Raw genomic sequence first — 16,486 nt, 5'->3', positions numbered from 1 at the left:
CACATAGCTGCCTGGTAACCTGATAGCACATAGCTGCCTGGTAACCTGATAGCACATAGCTGTCTGGTAACCTGATAGCACATAGCTGCCTGGTAACCTGATAGCACATAGCTGCCTGGTAACCTGATAGCACATAGCTGCCTGGTAACCTGATAGCACATAACTGTCTGGTAACCTGATAGCACGTAGCTGTCTGGTAACCTGATAGCACGTAGCTGTCTGGTAACCTGATAGCACGTAGCTGTCTGGTAACCTGATAGCACGTAGCTGTCTGGTAACCTGATAGCACGTAGCTGTCTGGTAACCTGATAACACATAGCTGTCTGGTAACCTGATAGCACATAGCTGTCTGGTAACCTGATAGCACGTAGCTGTCTGGTAACCTGATAGCACGTAGCTGTCTGGTAACCTGATAGCACGTAGCTGTCTGGTAACCTGATAGCACATAGCTGTCTGGTAACCTGATAACACATAGCTGTCTGGTAACACATAGCTGTCTGGTAACCTGGTAACACATAGCTGTCTGGTAACCTGATAACACATAGCTGTCTGGTAACACATAGCTGCCTGGTAACCTGATAGCACGTAGCTGCCTGGTAACCTGATAGCACATAGCTGCCTGGTAACCTGATAGCACATAGCTGTCTGGTAACCTGATAGCACATAGCTGCCTGGTAACCTGATAGCACATAGCTGCCTGGTAACCTGATAGCACATAGCTGCCTGGTAACCTGATAGCACATAACTGCCTGGTAACCTGATAGCACATAGCTGCCTGGTAACCTGATAGCACATAACTGCCTGGTAACCTGATAGCACATAGCTGCCTGGTAACCTGATAGCACATAGCTGCCTGGTAACCTGATAGCACATAACTGCCTGGTAACCTGATAGCACATAGCTGTCTGGTAACCTGATAGCACATAGCTGCCTGGTAACCTGATAGCACATAACTGCCTGGTAACCTGATAGCACATAGCTGTCTGGTAACCTGATAGCACATAGCTGTCTGGTAACCTGATAGCACGTAGCTGTCTGGTAACCTGATAGCACGTAGCTGCCTGGTAACCTGATAGCACATAGCTGCCTGGTAACCTGATAGCACATAGCTGTCTGGTAACCTGATAACACATAGCTGTCTGGTAACCTGATAACACATAGCTGTCTGGTAACCTGATAGCACATAGCTGTCTGGTAACCTGATAACACATAGCTGTCTGGTAACCTGATAGCACATAGCTGTCTGGTAACCTGATAGCACATAGCTGCCTGGTAACCTGATAACACATAGCTGTCTGGTAACCTGATAGCACATAGCTGCCTGGTAACCTGATAACACATAGCTGTCTGGTAACCTGATAGCACATAGCTGCCTGGTAACCTGATAGCACATAGCTGTCTGGTAACCTGATAGCACATAGCTGCCTGGTAACCTGATAGCACATAGCTGTCTGGTAACCTGATAGCACATAGCTGTCTGGTAACCTGATAGCACATAGCTGCCTGGTAACCTGATAGCACGTAGCTGTCTGGTAACCTGATAGCACGTAGCTGTCTGGTAACCTGATAGCACGTAGCTGTCTGGTAACCTGATAGCACGTAGCTGTCTGGTAACCTGATAGCACGTAGCTGTCTGGTAACCTGATAGCACGTAGCTGCCTGGTAACCTGATAGCACATAGCTGCCTGGTAACCTGATAGCACGTAGCTGTCTGGTAACCTGATAGCACATAGCTGCCTGGTAACCTGATAGCACATAACTGTCTGGTAACCTGATAGCACATAGCTGTCTGGTAACCTGATAGCACATAGCTGTCTGGTAACCTGATAGCACGTAGCTGCCTGGTAACCTGATAGCACATAGCTGTCTGGTAACCTGATAGCACATAGCTGCCTGGTAACCTGATAGCACATAGCTGTCTGGTAACCTGATAGCACATAGCTGCCTGGTAACCTGATAACACGTAGCTGTCTGGTAACCTGATAGCACGTAGCTGTCTGGTAACCTGATAGCACGTAGCTGTCTGGTAACCTGATAGCACGTAGCTGTCTGGTAACCTGATAGCACGTAGCTGCCTGGTAACCTGATAACACATAGCTGTCTGGTAACCTGATAGCACATAGCTGCCTGGTAACCTGATAACACATAGCTGTCTGGTAACCTGATAGCACATAGCTGCCTGGTAACCTGATAACACATAGCTGTCTGGTAACCTGATAGCACATAGCTGCCTGGTAACCTGATAGCACATAGCTGCCTGGTAACCTGATAGCACATAGCTGTCTGGTAACCTGATAGCACATAACTGTCTGGTAACCTGATAGCACATAACTGTCTGGTAACCTGATAGCACATAACTGTCTGGTAACCTGATAGCACATAGCTGTCTGGTAACCTGATAGCACATAGCTGCCTGGTAACCTGATAACACATAGCCGTCTGGTAACCTGAATTGCCACAAACTACCAGGGAACTGTCTGGCAGCACCTGAACGTAGGATGTGGCCTGTGCTGTGAACTAACTTCCTTATAAATGACTCAGCTTAAAGTTTGGTCACAAGACGACAAGTGTTCAGTTCAACACATGTCCTTGGCAGCTATAAGAGTCTTTCTTGTTCTTTTATTGTGGGCCTAGAATGGTACGGAATACATACATTGGCAATTGTAAGATCCAAAAATTACATCATTTGACTAATTCATAATTTTATCATAATTACAGTGTAGCAATCAACCAATGCACCTATATGAAACAGGTATACACTCACCCACTAAATGCCATGTCTTCCTCTTGCCGTATGTCCCACACCCCGGCGTCCGGTCCGACTCGTAGCCGATAAGGGGTGTGCAGACCCCGTCCGCTATCTGCCCCACCAGCAGTAACACACCTGCATAGGTGTTCTGAAAGCCCAGCACGGAGTGGTAGTACACCAGCAGATAGGTGAACCACATAGACGCACACAGGTCGTTCAGAAAGTGTCCCACGGCGTAACTCAGCCGCCGACAAAAAGGCAGAGACCTCTGTGTGTAGTCAGACATGATTGCTTCGAGAATATTAGGTAATTCTCTGAAAAATATATATATTCAAATTATAGTCAAATTGTTGTTTGGAGATCTTTTGATGACCTAATATGTTCGCCTAAATACGACCAAATAGGTTATCTGAATACTCAACAAGCAAAAATACAATTCCACATTGAAACCAAATATTAGGTCCTACTGGTGTGAGTACAGATCATTATTCCCCAACATGTCCGTGTCCATCTGATCACACGGCATTGTGCCAGTCTCCTTACGATCAGCTGACTGTTATGAAGACAACAAAAAAATCTCTATATATATTCAGGCACCTAACAAAACACCTCGACCACTGTCCTTACCTCAGCCAACCCCCTAACCAGGTTACGCGGTTAACTTGTTAAAGTAAAGTAACGCCTCGCCGCTTCCACAATCATAACATATATTATCCGTTTCACAGACATATCTCGGTAATCGATATTAGAGATAATACCGATTGAATTCCAACGATATTCGCCTCCTCGATCCCGCCTCCTCGGTATTTTTTGGAATAAACATACACGATGATTATGTTACATGACAACAACAATGGCCGAAAGCGTTCCGGTGAAATGAAGGGAAAGACTGAGGCCCCGTTCCCGTTCTGGACCAATAGGAACGCAGGTCTGCTCTGCTCCCACGTGATGCTGACAGATGTTTTTCCCGGAAGAGGGATGACTTCATTCCTGATACATTAGTTCATTTGCATCTGTAATACATTGTTTCTTCTCAATTTAAAATCAGATAAGATACATTGTTCAAACGTTTCATTATATTATTTTGTGATTGATTTTAAGTTTAGAACTACACGTATAGGCTTTCTGTGCTACTATAATATAAATACAAGTATCTGTGTGATTGAATACTGAAAGTGATTTCATCACTCAAGTCTAGATTCAGTCCAGTGATCAAGTATTTCTCAGGGTCAGAGTACATCACATGCTTTACTCTGAAGAGCTTTGTCAGCGTTCCTCATGTTTTTAAGTCTGAAATAAAGATAATGATTATTTTGTCACAAGATGACTGTCCTGTATAACCTTGGCTTACCTATTCATCACTTTTACTAGGAGAATGTCGATATCGTAGGTCTGTGTGGAAAGCGACCAGATAAAGTTGTTTTTACAATGCAAGTCTGTCTGTCTAGATAATACCAGAGATTTTAACAGGTTTTGACATATTGAAAATTGACAAGATATGAAAGCCTAAACATGTTTTGTATTTTTAAATGGGACATATGTTATTTTATTTAACCTTAACTAGGCAAGTCAGTTAAGAACAAATCCTTATTTACAATGATGGCCTAGCCCGGCCAAACCCAGAAGACGCTGGCCCAATTGTGCGCCGCCCTATGGGGACTCCCAATCACGGTCAGATGTGATGCGACCTGGATTCGAACCAGGGACTGCAGTGATGCCTCTGGCACTGAGATGCAGTGTCTTAGATCGCTGCACCACTCAGGAGTATTACTTTAAAACCTCTACAGGATCAGTGTCCCTCCACCGGGTCAGTTGAGCTTACGTGCACTAATGTGACTAGCATGACAGTTGTAAGTAACAACGAACTTTACAGGACATAGACATGTCTTATATGGGCAGAAAGCTTCAATTATAGTTAATCTAACTGCACTGTCCAATTTACAGTAGCTATTACAGTGAAAAAAGACCAAGCTATTGTTTGAGGAGAGTACACAACAACAAAAATGTATCACGGCAACTGGTTTGGTACATTCACCTCTGAAGGTAAATAATGTACTGACAGTCAGTAATCTGGCTCTGATTTGTCATCCTGAGGGTCCCAGAGATAAAATGTAGCATAGTTTTGTTTGATAAAATCCATTTTATAATAAAATGTAGGAACTGGGTTTTACAGTTTGAACCCCTGCTGTCTCTGGCTCCACACCCACCCTGCCTGGCTATCTAGATAGGAACTGTGTTCTACAGTTTGAACCCCTGCTGTCTCTGTCTCCACACCCACCCTGCCCGGCCATCTAGATGTGTGAAAGTTAGTGTATAAGCTAATGATCCATCATGTATGACATTCCTGGGGGTGTGTAAACTTAAATGTTGTATTTCCATAGCATTTTTGTATGTTCTCTATAGTTATGTACTTGAAAATGTATCAATTGACCAATTCGGCACATAATATTGTCATGCGTCACTGGATCAATCTGAAACGTAGCACACACTGCTGCCATCTAGTGGGGAAAATCAAATGTTTTTTGGTTTGTATTTTTCTTTTACCAGATCTTACGTCTTATATTCTCCTACATTAATTTAACATTTCCACAAACTTCAGTGTTTCCTTTCAAATGGTATCAAGCATATGCATATCCTTGCTTCAGGTCCTGAGCTACAGGCAGTTAGATTTGGGTGATGTTATTTTCTGTCATTTTAGGTGTCCAATCCTTTTAAAATGGCACAAACTAAAACTGGCAGTCATCCGGACAAGCAACATAAAACCCATAAACACATAGGTTTACGTCCCAAATGGCACCCTATTCCCTATGTAGTGCACTACTTTTGACCAGGGCCCATAGGTCTTCCTATTCCCTATGTAGTGCACTACTTTTGACCAGGGCCCATAGGTCTTCCTATTCCCTATGTAGTGCACTACTTTTGACCAGGGCCCCTAGGTCTTCCTATTCCCTTTATAGTGCACTACTTTTGACCAGGGCCCATAGGTCTTCGTATTCCCTATGTAGTGCACTACTTTTGACCAGGGCCCATAGGTCTTCCTATTCCCTATATAGTGCACTACTTTTGACCAGGGCCCATAGGTCTTCCTATTTCCCTATGTAGTGCACTACTTTTGACCAGGGCCCATAGGTCTTCCTATTCCCTATATAGTGCACTACTTTTGACCAGGGCCCATAGGTCTTCCTATTCCCTATGTAGTGCACTACTTTTGACCAGGGCCCATAGGTCTTCCTATTCCCTATATAGTGCACTACTTTTGACCAGGGCCCATAGGTCTTCCTATTTCCCTATGTAGTGCACTACTTTTGACCAGGGCCCATAGGTCTTCCTATTCCCTATATAGTGCACTACTTTTGACCAGGGCCCATAGGTCTTCCTATTCCCTATATAGTGCACTACTTTTGACCAGGGCCCATAGGTCTTCCTATTCCCTATGTAGTGCACTACTTTTGACCAGGACCCATAGGTCTTCCTATTCCCTATGTAGTGCACTACTTTTGACCAGGGCCCATAGTACTCCGCTCAAAAGTAAATGATCCCAGAATTCCATGTTTTCTTTATTTCTCCAAAGTGCAATTTTAAAAGAAGAAATTAAATATCTGTTTCTCTCAATCCGTCCTCAATACCTGAGACCAGCCACTGTCGGACACCTCATCCGTCCTCAGTACCTGAGACCAGCCACTGTTGGACACCTCCTCAGTACCTGAGACCAGCCACTGTTGGACACCTCCTCAGTACCTGAGACCAGCCACTGTTGGACACCTCCTCAGTACCTGAGACCAGCCACTGTTGGACACCTCCTCAGTACCTGAGACCAGCCACTGTTGGACACCTCCTCAGTACCTGAGACCAGCCACTGTTGGACACCTCCTCAGTACCTGAGACCAGCCACCGTCGGACACCACATCCATCCTCAGTATTTCTGTATTTCTTTCCTGTCTGTATGACACACTGTGTTATTCTAGAGTTCCTGTCTGTATGACACACTGTTATTCTAGAGTTCCTGTCTGTATGACACACTGTTATTCTAGAGTTCCTGTCTGTATGACACACTGTTATTCTAGAGTTCCTGTCTGTATGACACACTGTGTTATTCTGGAGTTCCTATCTGTATGACACACTGTGTTATTCTGGAGTTCCTGTCTGTATGACACACTGTGTTATTATGGAGTTCCTGTCTGTATGACACACTGTGTTATTCTGGAGTTCCTGTCTATATCACACTGTGTTATTCGGAGTTCCTGTCTGTATCACACTGTGTTGTTCTGGAGTTCCTGTCTGTATGACACACTGTGTTATTCTAGAGTTCCTGTCTGTATGACACTGTGTTATTCTGGAGTTCCTGTCTGTATGACACTGTTATTCTAGAGTTCCTGTCTGCATGACACACTGTGTTATTCTGGAGTTCCTGTCTGTATGACACACTGTGTTATTCTGGAGTTCCTGTCTGTATGACACACTGTGTTGTTCTGGAGTTCCTGTCTGTATGACACACTGTTATTCTGGAGTTCCTGTCTGTATGACACACTGTGTTATTCTGGAGTTCCTGTCTGTATGACACACTGTGTTATTCTAGAGTTCCTGTCTGTATGACACACTGTTATTCTAGAGTTCCTGTCTGTATCACACTGTGTTATTCTGGAGTTCCTGTCTGTATGACACACTGTGTTATTCTAGAGTTCCTGTCTGTATGACACACTGTGTTATTCTAGAGTTCCTGTCTGTATGACACACTGTGTTATTCTGGAGTTCCTGTCTGTATGACACACTGTGTTATTCTAGAGTTCCTGTCTGTATGACACACTGTGTTATTCTGGAGTTCCTGTCTGTATGACACACTGTGTTATTCTGGAGTTCCTGTCTGTATCACACTGTGTTGTTCTGGAGTTCCTGTCTGTATGACACACTGTTATTCTGGAGTTCCTGTCTGTATGACACACTGTGTTATTCTGGAGATCCTGTCTGTATGACACACTGTATTATTCTGGAGTTCCTGTCTGTATGACACACTGTGTTATTCTAGAGTTCCTGTCTGTATGACACACTGTTATTCTGGAGTTCCTGTCTGTATGACACACTGTTATTCTGGAGTTCCTGTCTGTATGACACACTGTGTTATTCTGGAGTTCCTGTCTGTATGACACATTGTGTTATTCTGGAGTTCCTGTCTGTATGACACACTGTGTTATTCTAGAGATCCTGTCTGTATGACACACTGCTATTCTGGAGTTCCTGTCTGTATGACACACTGTTGTTCTAGAGTTCCTGTCTGTATGACACACTGTGTTATTCTGGAGTTCCTGTCTGTATGACACACTGTGTTATTCTGGAGTTCCTGTCTGTATGACACACTGTGTTATTCTGGAGTTCCTGTCTGTATGACACACTGTGTTATTCTAGAGTTCCTGTCTGTATGACACTGTGTTATTCTAGAGTTCCTGTCTGTATGACACACTGTGTTATTCTAGAGTTCCTGTCTGTATCACACTGTGTTATTCTAGAGTTCCTGTCTGTATGACACACTGTGTTATTCTAGAGTTCCTGTCTGTATGACATACTGTGTTATTCTAGAGTTCATGTCTGTATCACACTGTGTTATTCTAGAGTTCCTGTCTGTATGACACACTGCTATTCTGGAGTTCCTGTCTGTATGACACACTGTTGTTCTAGAGTTCCTGTCTGTATGACACACTGTGTTATTCTAGAGTTCCTGTCTGTATGACACTGTGTTATTCTAGAGTTCCTGTCTGTATGACACACTGTTATTCTAGAGTTCCTGTCTGTATGACACACTGTGTTATTCTAGAGTTCCTGTCTGTATGACACTGTGTTATTCTAGAGTTCCTGTCTGTATGACACACTGTTATTCTGGAGTTCCTGTCTGTATGACACACTGTTATTCTGGAGTTCCTGTCTGTATGACACACTGTGTTATTCTGGAGTTCCTGTCTGTATGACACACTGTGTTATTCTAGAGTTCCTGTCTGTATGACACACTGTGTTATTCTAGAGTTCCTGTCTGTATGACACACTGTTATTCTAGAGTTCCTGTCTGTATGACACACTGTGTTATTCTGGAGTTCCTGTCTGTATGACACACTGTGTTATTCTAGAGTTCCTGTCTGTATGACACACTGTTATTCTAGAGTTCCTGTCTGTATGACACACTGTGTTATTCTAGAGTTCCTGTCTGTATGACACACTGTTATTCTAGAGTTCCTGTCTGTATGACACACTGTGTTATTCTGGAGTTCCTATCTGTATGACACACTGTGTTATTCTAGAGTTCCTGTCTGTATGACACACTGTGTTATTCTAGAGTTCCTGTCTGTATGACACTGTGTTATTCTGGAGTTCCTGTCTGTATGACACGTGTTATTCTGGAGTTCCTGTCTGTATGACACACTGTGTTATTCTAGAGTTCCTGTCTGTATGACACTGTGTTATTCTAGAGTTCCTGTCTGTATGACACACTGTTATTCTAGAGTTCCTGTCTGTATGACACACTGTGTTATTCTAGAGTTCCTGTCTGTATGACACTGTGTTATTCTAGAGTTCCTGTCTGTATGACACACTGTTATTCTGGAGTTCCTGTCTGTATGACACACTGTTATTCTGGAGTTCCTGTCTGTATGACACACTGTGTTATTCTGGAGTTCCTGTCTGTATGACACACTGTGTTATTCTGGAGTTCCTGTCTGTATGACACACTGTGTTATTCTAGAGTTCCTGTCTGTATGACACACTGTGTTATTCCAGAGTTCCTGTCTGTATGACACACTGTTATTCTAGAGTTCCTGTCTGTATGACACACTGTGTTATTCTGGAGTTCCTGTCTGTATGACACACTGTGTTATTCTAGAGTTCCTGTCTGTATGACACACTGTTATTCTAGAGTTCCTGTCTGTATCACACACTGTGTTATTCTAGAGTTCCTGTCTGTATGACACACTGTGTTATTCTAGAGTTCCTGTCTGTATGACACACTGTGTTGTTCTGGAGTTCCTGTCTGTATGACACACTGTTATTCTGGAGTTCCTGTCTGTATGACACAATGTTATTCTGGAGTTCCTGTCTGTATGACACACTGTTATTCTGGAGTTCCTGTCTGTATGACACACTGTGTTATTCTAGAGTTCCTGTCTGTATGACACACTGTTATTCTAGAGTTCCTGTCTGTATGACACACTGTGATATTCTGGAGTCCCTGTCTGTATGACACACTGTGTTATTCTGGAGTTCCTGTCTGTATGACACACTGTGCTATTCTGGAGTTCCTGTCTGTATGACACACTGTGTTATTCTAGAGTTCCTGTCTGTATGACACAGTTATTCTGGAGTTCCTGTCTGTATGACACACTGTGTTATTCTGGAGTTCCTGTCTGTATGACACACTGTGTTATTCTAGAGTTCCTGTCTGTATGACACACTGTGTTGTTCTGGAGTTCCTGTCTGTATGACACACTGTTATTCTGGAGTTCCTGTCTGTATGACACACTGTGTTATTCTGGAGTTCCTGTCTGTATGACACACTGTGTTATTCTGGAGTTCCTGTCTGTATGACACACTGTGTTATTCTGGAGTTCCTGTCTGTATGACACACTGTGTTATTCTGGAGTTCCTGTCTGTATGACACACTGTTATTCTAGAGTTCCTGTCTGTATGACACACTGTGTTATTCTGGAGTTCCTGTCTGTATGACACACTGTTATTCTAGAGTTCCTGTCTGTATGACACACTGTGTTATTCTGGAGTTCCTGTCTGTATGACACACTGTGTTATTCTAGAGTTCCTGTCTGTATGACACACTGCTATTCTGGAGTTCCTGTCTGTATGACACACTGTTGTTCTAGAGTTCCTGTCTGTATGACACACTGTGTTATTCTAGAGTTCCTGTCTGTATGACACACTGTTATTCTAGAGTTCCTGTCTGTATGACACACTGTGTTATTCTGGAGTTCCTGTCTGTATGACACACTGTGTTATTCTAGAGATCCTGTCTGTATGACACACTGTGTTATTCTAGAGTTCCTGTCTGTATGACACACTGTGTTATTCTGGAGTTCCTGTCTGTATGACACACTGTGTTATTCTGGAGTTCCTGTCTGTATGACACACTGTGTTATTCTAGAGTTCCTGTCTGTATGACACTGTGTTATTCTAGAGTTCCTGTCTGTATGACACACTGTGTTATTCTAGAGTTCCTGTCTGTATGACACACTGCTATTCTGGAGTTCCTGTCTGTATGACACACTGTTGTTCTAGAGTTCCTGTCTGTATGACACACTGTGTTATTCTAGAGTTCCTGTCTGTATGACACTGTGTTATTCTGGAGTTCCTGTCTGTATGACACACTGTGTTATTCTGGAGTTCCTGTCTGTATGACACACTGTGTTATTCTAGAGTTCCTGTCTGTATGACACACTGTTATTCTAGAGTTCCTGTCTGTATGACACACTGTGTTATTCTAGAGTTCCTGTCTGTATGACACACTGTGTTATTCTAGAGTTCCTGTCTGTATGACACACTGTGTTATTCTAGAGTTCCTGTCTGTATGACACTGTGTTATTCTGGAGTTCCTGTCTGTATGACACGTGTTATTCTGGAGTTCCTGTCTGTATGACACACTGTGTTATTCTAGAGTTCCTGTCTGTATGACACTGTGTTATTCTAGAGTTCCTGTCTGTATGACACACTGTTATTCTAGAGTTCCTGTCTGTATGACACACTGTGTTATTCTAGAGTTCCTGTCTGTATGACACTGTGTTATTCTAGAGTTCCTGTCTGTATGACACACTGTTATTCTGGAGTTCCTGTCTGTATGACACACTGTTATTCTGGAGTTCCTGTCTGTATGACACACTGTGTTATTCTGGAGTTCCTGTCTGTATGACACACTGTGTTATTCTGGAGTTCCTGTCTGTATGACACTGTGTTATTCTGGAGTTCCTGTCTGTATGACACACTGTGTTATTCTAGAGTTCCTGTCTGTATGACACACTGTTATTCTAGAGTTCCTGTCTGTATGACACACTGCTATTCTGGAGTTCCTGTCTGTATGACACACTGTGTTATTCTGGAGTTCCTGTCTGTATGACACACTGTGTTATTCTAGAGTTCCTGTCTGTATGACACACTGTTATTCTAGAGTTCCTGTCTGTATGACACTGTGTTATTCTGGAGTTCCTGTCTCTATGACACACTGTGTTATTCTAGAGTTCCTGTCTGTATGACACACTGTGTTATTCTAGAGTTCCTGTCTGTATGACACACTGTTATTCTGGAGTTCCTGTCTGTATGACACACTGTGTTATTCTGGAGTTCCTGTCTGTATGACACACTGTGTTATTCTAGAGTTCCTGTCTGTATGACACACTGTGTTGTTCTGGAGTTCCTGTCTGTATGACACACTGTTATTCTGGAGTTCCTGTCTGTATGACACACTGTGTTATTCTGGAGTTCCTGTCTGTATGACACACTGTGTTATTCTGGAGTTCCTGTCTGTATGACACACTGTGTTATTCTGGAGTTCCTGTCTGTATGACACACTGTGTTATTCTGGAGTTTCTGTCTGTATGACACACTGTTATTCTAGAGTTCCTGTCTGTATGACACACTGTGTTATTCTAGAGTTCCTGTCTGTATGACACACTGTGTTATTCTGGAGTTCCTGTCTGTATGACACACTGTGTTATTCTAGAGTTCCTGTCTGTATGACACACTGTGTTATTCTAGAGTTCCTGTCTGTATGACACACTGTGTTATTCTGGAGTTCCTGTCTGTATGACACACTGTGTTATTCTGGAGTTCCTGTCTGTATGACACACTGTGTTATTCTAGAGTTCCTGTCTGTATGACACTGTGTTATTCTAGAGTTCCTGTCTGTATGACACACTGTGTTATTCTAGAGTTCCTGTCTGTATGACACACTGCTATTCTGGAGTTCCTGTCTGTATGACACACTGTGTTATTCTAGAGTTCCTGTCTGTATGACACACTGTGTTATTCTAGAGTTCCTGTCTGTATGACACTGTGTTATTCTGGAGTTCCTGTCTGTATGACACACTGTGTTATTCTGGAGTTCCTGTCTGTATGACACACTGTGTTATTCTAGAGTTCCTGTCTGTATGACACACTGTTATTCTAGAGTTCCTGTCTGTATGACACACTGTGTTATTCTAGAGTTCCTGTCTGTATGACACACTGTGTTATTCTAGAGTTCCTGTCTGTATGACACACTGTGTTATTCTAGAGTTCCTGTCTGTATGACACTGTGTTACTCTAGAGTTCCTGTCTGTATGACACACTGTGTTATTCTAGAGTTCCTGTCTGTATGACACACTGCTATTCTGGAGTTCCTGTCTGTATGACACACTGTGTTATTCTAGAGTTCCTGTCTGTATGACACACTGTGTTATTCTAGAGTTCCTGTCTGTATGACACTGTGTTATTCTGGAGTTCCTGTCTGTATGACACACTGTGTTATTCTGGAGTTCCTGTCTGTATGACACACTGTGTTATTCTAGAGTTCCTGTCTGTATGACACACTGTTATTCTAGAGTTCCTGTCTGTATGACACACTGTGTTATTCTAGAGTTCCTGTCTGTATGACACACTGTGTTATTCTAGAGTTCCTGTCTGTATGACACACTGTGTTATTCTAGAGTTCCTGTCTGTATGACACTGTGTTATTCTGGAGTTCCTGTCTGTATGACACGTGTTATTCTGGAGTTCCTGTCTGTATGACACACTGTGTTATTCTAGAGTTCCTGTCTGTATGACACTGTGTTATTCTAGAGTTCCTGTCTGTATGACACACTGTTATTCTAGAGTTCCTGTCTGTATGACACACTGTGTTATTCTAGAGTTCCTGTCTGTATGACACTGTGTTATTCTAGAGTTCCTGTCTGTATGACACACTGTTATTCTGGAGTTCCTGTCTGTATGACACACTGTTATTCTGGAGTTCCTGTCTGTATGACACACTGTGTTATTCTGGAGTTCCTGTCTGTATGACACACTGTGTTATTCTGGAGTTCCTGTCTGTATGACACTGTGTTATTCTGGAGTTCCTGTCTGTATGACACACTGTGTTATTCTAGAGTTCCTGTCTGTATGACACACTGTTATTCTAGAGTTCCTGTCTGTATGACACACTGCTATTCTGGAGTTCCTGTCTGTATGACACACTGTGTTATTCTGGAGTTCCTGTCTGTATGACACACTGTGTTATTCTAGAGTTCCTGTCTGTATGACACACTGTTATTCTAGAGTTCCTGTCTGTATGACACTGTTATTCTGGAGTTCCTGTCTGTATGACACACTGTGTTATTCTAGAGTTCCTGTCTGTATGACACACTGTTATTCTAGAGTTCCTGTCTGTATGACACACTGTGTTATTCTGGAGTTCCTGTCTGTATGACACACTGTGTTATTCTAGAGTTCCTGTCTGTATGACACACTGTGTTATTCTAGAGTTCCTGTCTGTATGACACACTGTTATTCTAGAGTTCCTGTCTGTATGACACACTGTGTTATTCTGGAGTTCCTGTCTGTATGACACACTGTGTTATTCTAGAGTTCCTGTCTGTATGACACACTGTTATTCTAGAGTTCCTGTCTGTATCACACACTGTGTTATTCTAGAGTTCCTGTCTGTATGACACACTGTTATTCTAGAGTTCCTGTCTGTATGACACACTGTGTTATTCTAGAGTTCCTGTCTGTATGACACACTGTGTTATTCTAGAGTTCCTGTCTGTATGACACACTGTGTTGTTCTGGAGTTCCTGTCTGTATGACACACTGTTATTCTGGAGTTCCTGTCTGTATGACACACTGTTATTCTAGAGTTCCTGTCTGTATGACACACTGTTATTCTGGAGTTCCTGTCTGTATGACACACTGTGTTATTCTAGAGTTCCTGTCTGTATGACACACTGTTATTCTGGAGTTCCTGTCTGTATGACACACTGTGTTATTCTGGAGTTCCTGTCTGTATGACACACTGTGTTATTCTAGAGTTCCTGTCTGTATGACACACTGTGTTGTTCTGGAGTTCCTGTCTGTATGACACACTGTGTTATTCTGGAGTTCCTGTCTGTATGACACACTGTGTTATTCTGGAGTTCCTGTCTGTATGACACACTGTGTTATTCTGGAGTTCCTGTCTGTATGACACACTGTGTTATTCTGGAGTTTCTGTCTGTATGACACACTGTGTTATTCTAGAGTTCCTGTCTGTATGACACACTGTGTTATTCTAGAGTTCCTGTCTGTATGACACACTGTGTTATTCTGGAGTTCCTGTCTGTATGACACACTGTGTTATTCCTTCTAGGCTCTTAATGTTTATCCCACAAATGAAAACGACTTTGTAAATGGAGCACATTATTGTGTTACAGTTTAGTCTGTCCCCCTCTGTCAATGTTCAGCACGTTAAAATGGAACACAGACAGCAGTTTGTTCTCTGTCCTTTAATAGTCTCTTATGATTTCTCAGGTCGTTCTAGGCTCTCTTCATTCATTTATCCATTCATCCACACATCATGCGCTCATATTCAGGCCTTGTTCATTCATCCATCCATCATCCTCATAGAAATATACACATTTATTCCTTACAATCTTCTTCTTCTTCAGGTTTAGAATATAAAACAGGTCCAACCACACAGACAGTCATGGTTCTGTCCCATTGGGTCCTGTCTGTCTGTAGCGGCAGGGCATCACAGTCTGTTGTAGTACTGCAGGAGGGTCGACAGGGGGCGCTCTAACTGAACACACGCAGAGTGAGACAGACAGAGAGGAGGGTGTAGAGTACTGGGCTCAGCTTAGTTTCAGTACTGCTTCCTTCCCTCTGTCAGTCTGGTTGCCAACAACTCCTCCTCTTCCTCACTAGTGTCTCTGGAGGCCTTTCCTCTTCTTCACTAGTGTCTCTGGAGGCCTTTCCTCTTCTTCACTAGTGTCTCTGGAGGCCTTTCCTCTTCTTCACTAGTGTCTCTGGAGGCCTTTCCTCTTCCTCACCAGTGTCTCTGGAGGCCTTTCCTCTTCTTCACTAGTGTCTCTGGAGGCCTTTCCTCTTCTTCACTAGTGTCTCTGGAGGCCTTTCCTCTTCTTCACTAGTGTCTCTGGAGGCCTTTCCTCTTCTTCACCAGTGTCTCTGGAGGCCTTTCCTCTTCTTCACCAGTGTCTCTGGAGGCCTTTCCTCTTCTTCACCAGTGTCTCTGGAGGCCTTTCCTCTTCTTCACTAGTGTCTCTGGAGGCCTTTCCTCTTCTTCACTAGTGTCTCTGGAGGCCTTTCCTCTTCTTCACTAGTGTCTCTGGAGGCCTTTCCTCTTCTTCACCAGTGTCTCTGGAGGCCTTTCCTCTTCTTCACTAGTGTCTCTGGAGGCCTTTCCTCTTCTTCACTAGTGTCTCTGGAGGCCTTTCCTCTTCTTCACTAGTGTCTCTGGAGGCCTTTCCTCTTCTTCACTAGTGTCTCTGGAGGCCTTTCCTCTTCCTCACTAGTGTCTGTGGAGGCCTTTCCTCTTCCTCCTCTTAAAGAAACAGCAGCACCTGAAACAGAACAAAGGAACAACAATAGGATGAGATTATAACATTGAACAAACTAAATAAAGACTCAACCGACCCCTCACCCCCAATTCTAAACCGACCCCTCACCCCCAATTCTAAACCGACCCCTCACCCCCAATTCTAAACCGACCCCTCACCCCCAATTCTAAACCGACCCCTCACCCCCAAT

General features: G+C 43.2%; 2 protein-coding genes across 9 annotated transcripts in view; both read right to left on the bottom strand.

The window, feature by feature from the left end:
- LOC129813666 (major facilitator superfamily domain-containing protein 12-like) overlaps positions 1 to 3,670 on the bottom strand; it is a 41,234-nt gene extending 37,564 nt beyond the window's left edge. For 2 of the 4 annotated variants that reach the window (XM_055866060.1, XM_055866061.1), the window contains exon 1: positions 2,765 to 3,669. In XM_055866060.1, coding sequence (XP_055722035.1) covers positions 2,765 to 3,035 — 271 coding nt within the window. In that variant the 5' untranslated portion in view covers positions 3,036 to 3,669. Of the gene's footprint in view, positions 1 to 2,764 lie in introns of all 4 variants that reach the window. The other 2 variants (XM_055866059.1, XM_055866062.1) reach the window with 2 other exon arrangements.
- Positions 3,671 to 15,210: 11,540 nt separating this feature from the next.
- LOC129813665 (casein kinase I-like) overlaps positions 15,211 to 16,486 on the bottom strand; it is a 77,932-nt gene continuing 76,656 nt past the window's right edge. For all 5 annotated transcript variants that reach the window (XM_055866054.1, XM_055866053.1, XM_055866056.1 and 2 more), the window contains one exon: positions 15,211 to 16,299. In XM_055866054.1, the coding sequence (XP_055722029.1) occupies positions 16,248 to 16,299 (52 nt within the window). In that variant the 3' untranslated portion in view covers positions 15,211 to 16,247. The remainder of the gene's footprint in view (positions 16,300 to 16,486) is intronic.

This window comes from Salvelinus fontinalis, chromosome 17 (genome assembly GCF_029448725.1).
Source record: "Salvelinus fontinalis isolate EN_2023a chromosome 17, ASM2944872v1, whole genome shotgun sequence".
NCBI classification, from domain to species: domain Eukaryota; kingdom Metazoa; phylum Chordata; class Actinopteri; order Salmoniformes; family Salmonidae; genus Salvelinus; species Salvelinus fontinalis.
The sequence above is the reverse complement of the archived record's forward strand: the minus strand, read 5'-3'. Positions and strand labels throughout refer to the sequence as shown.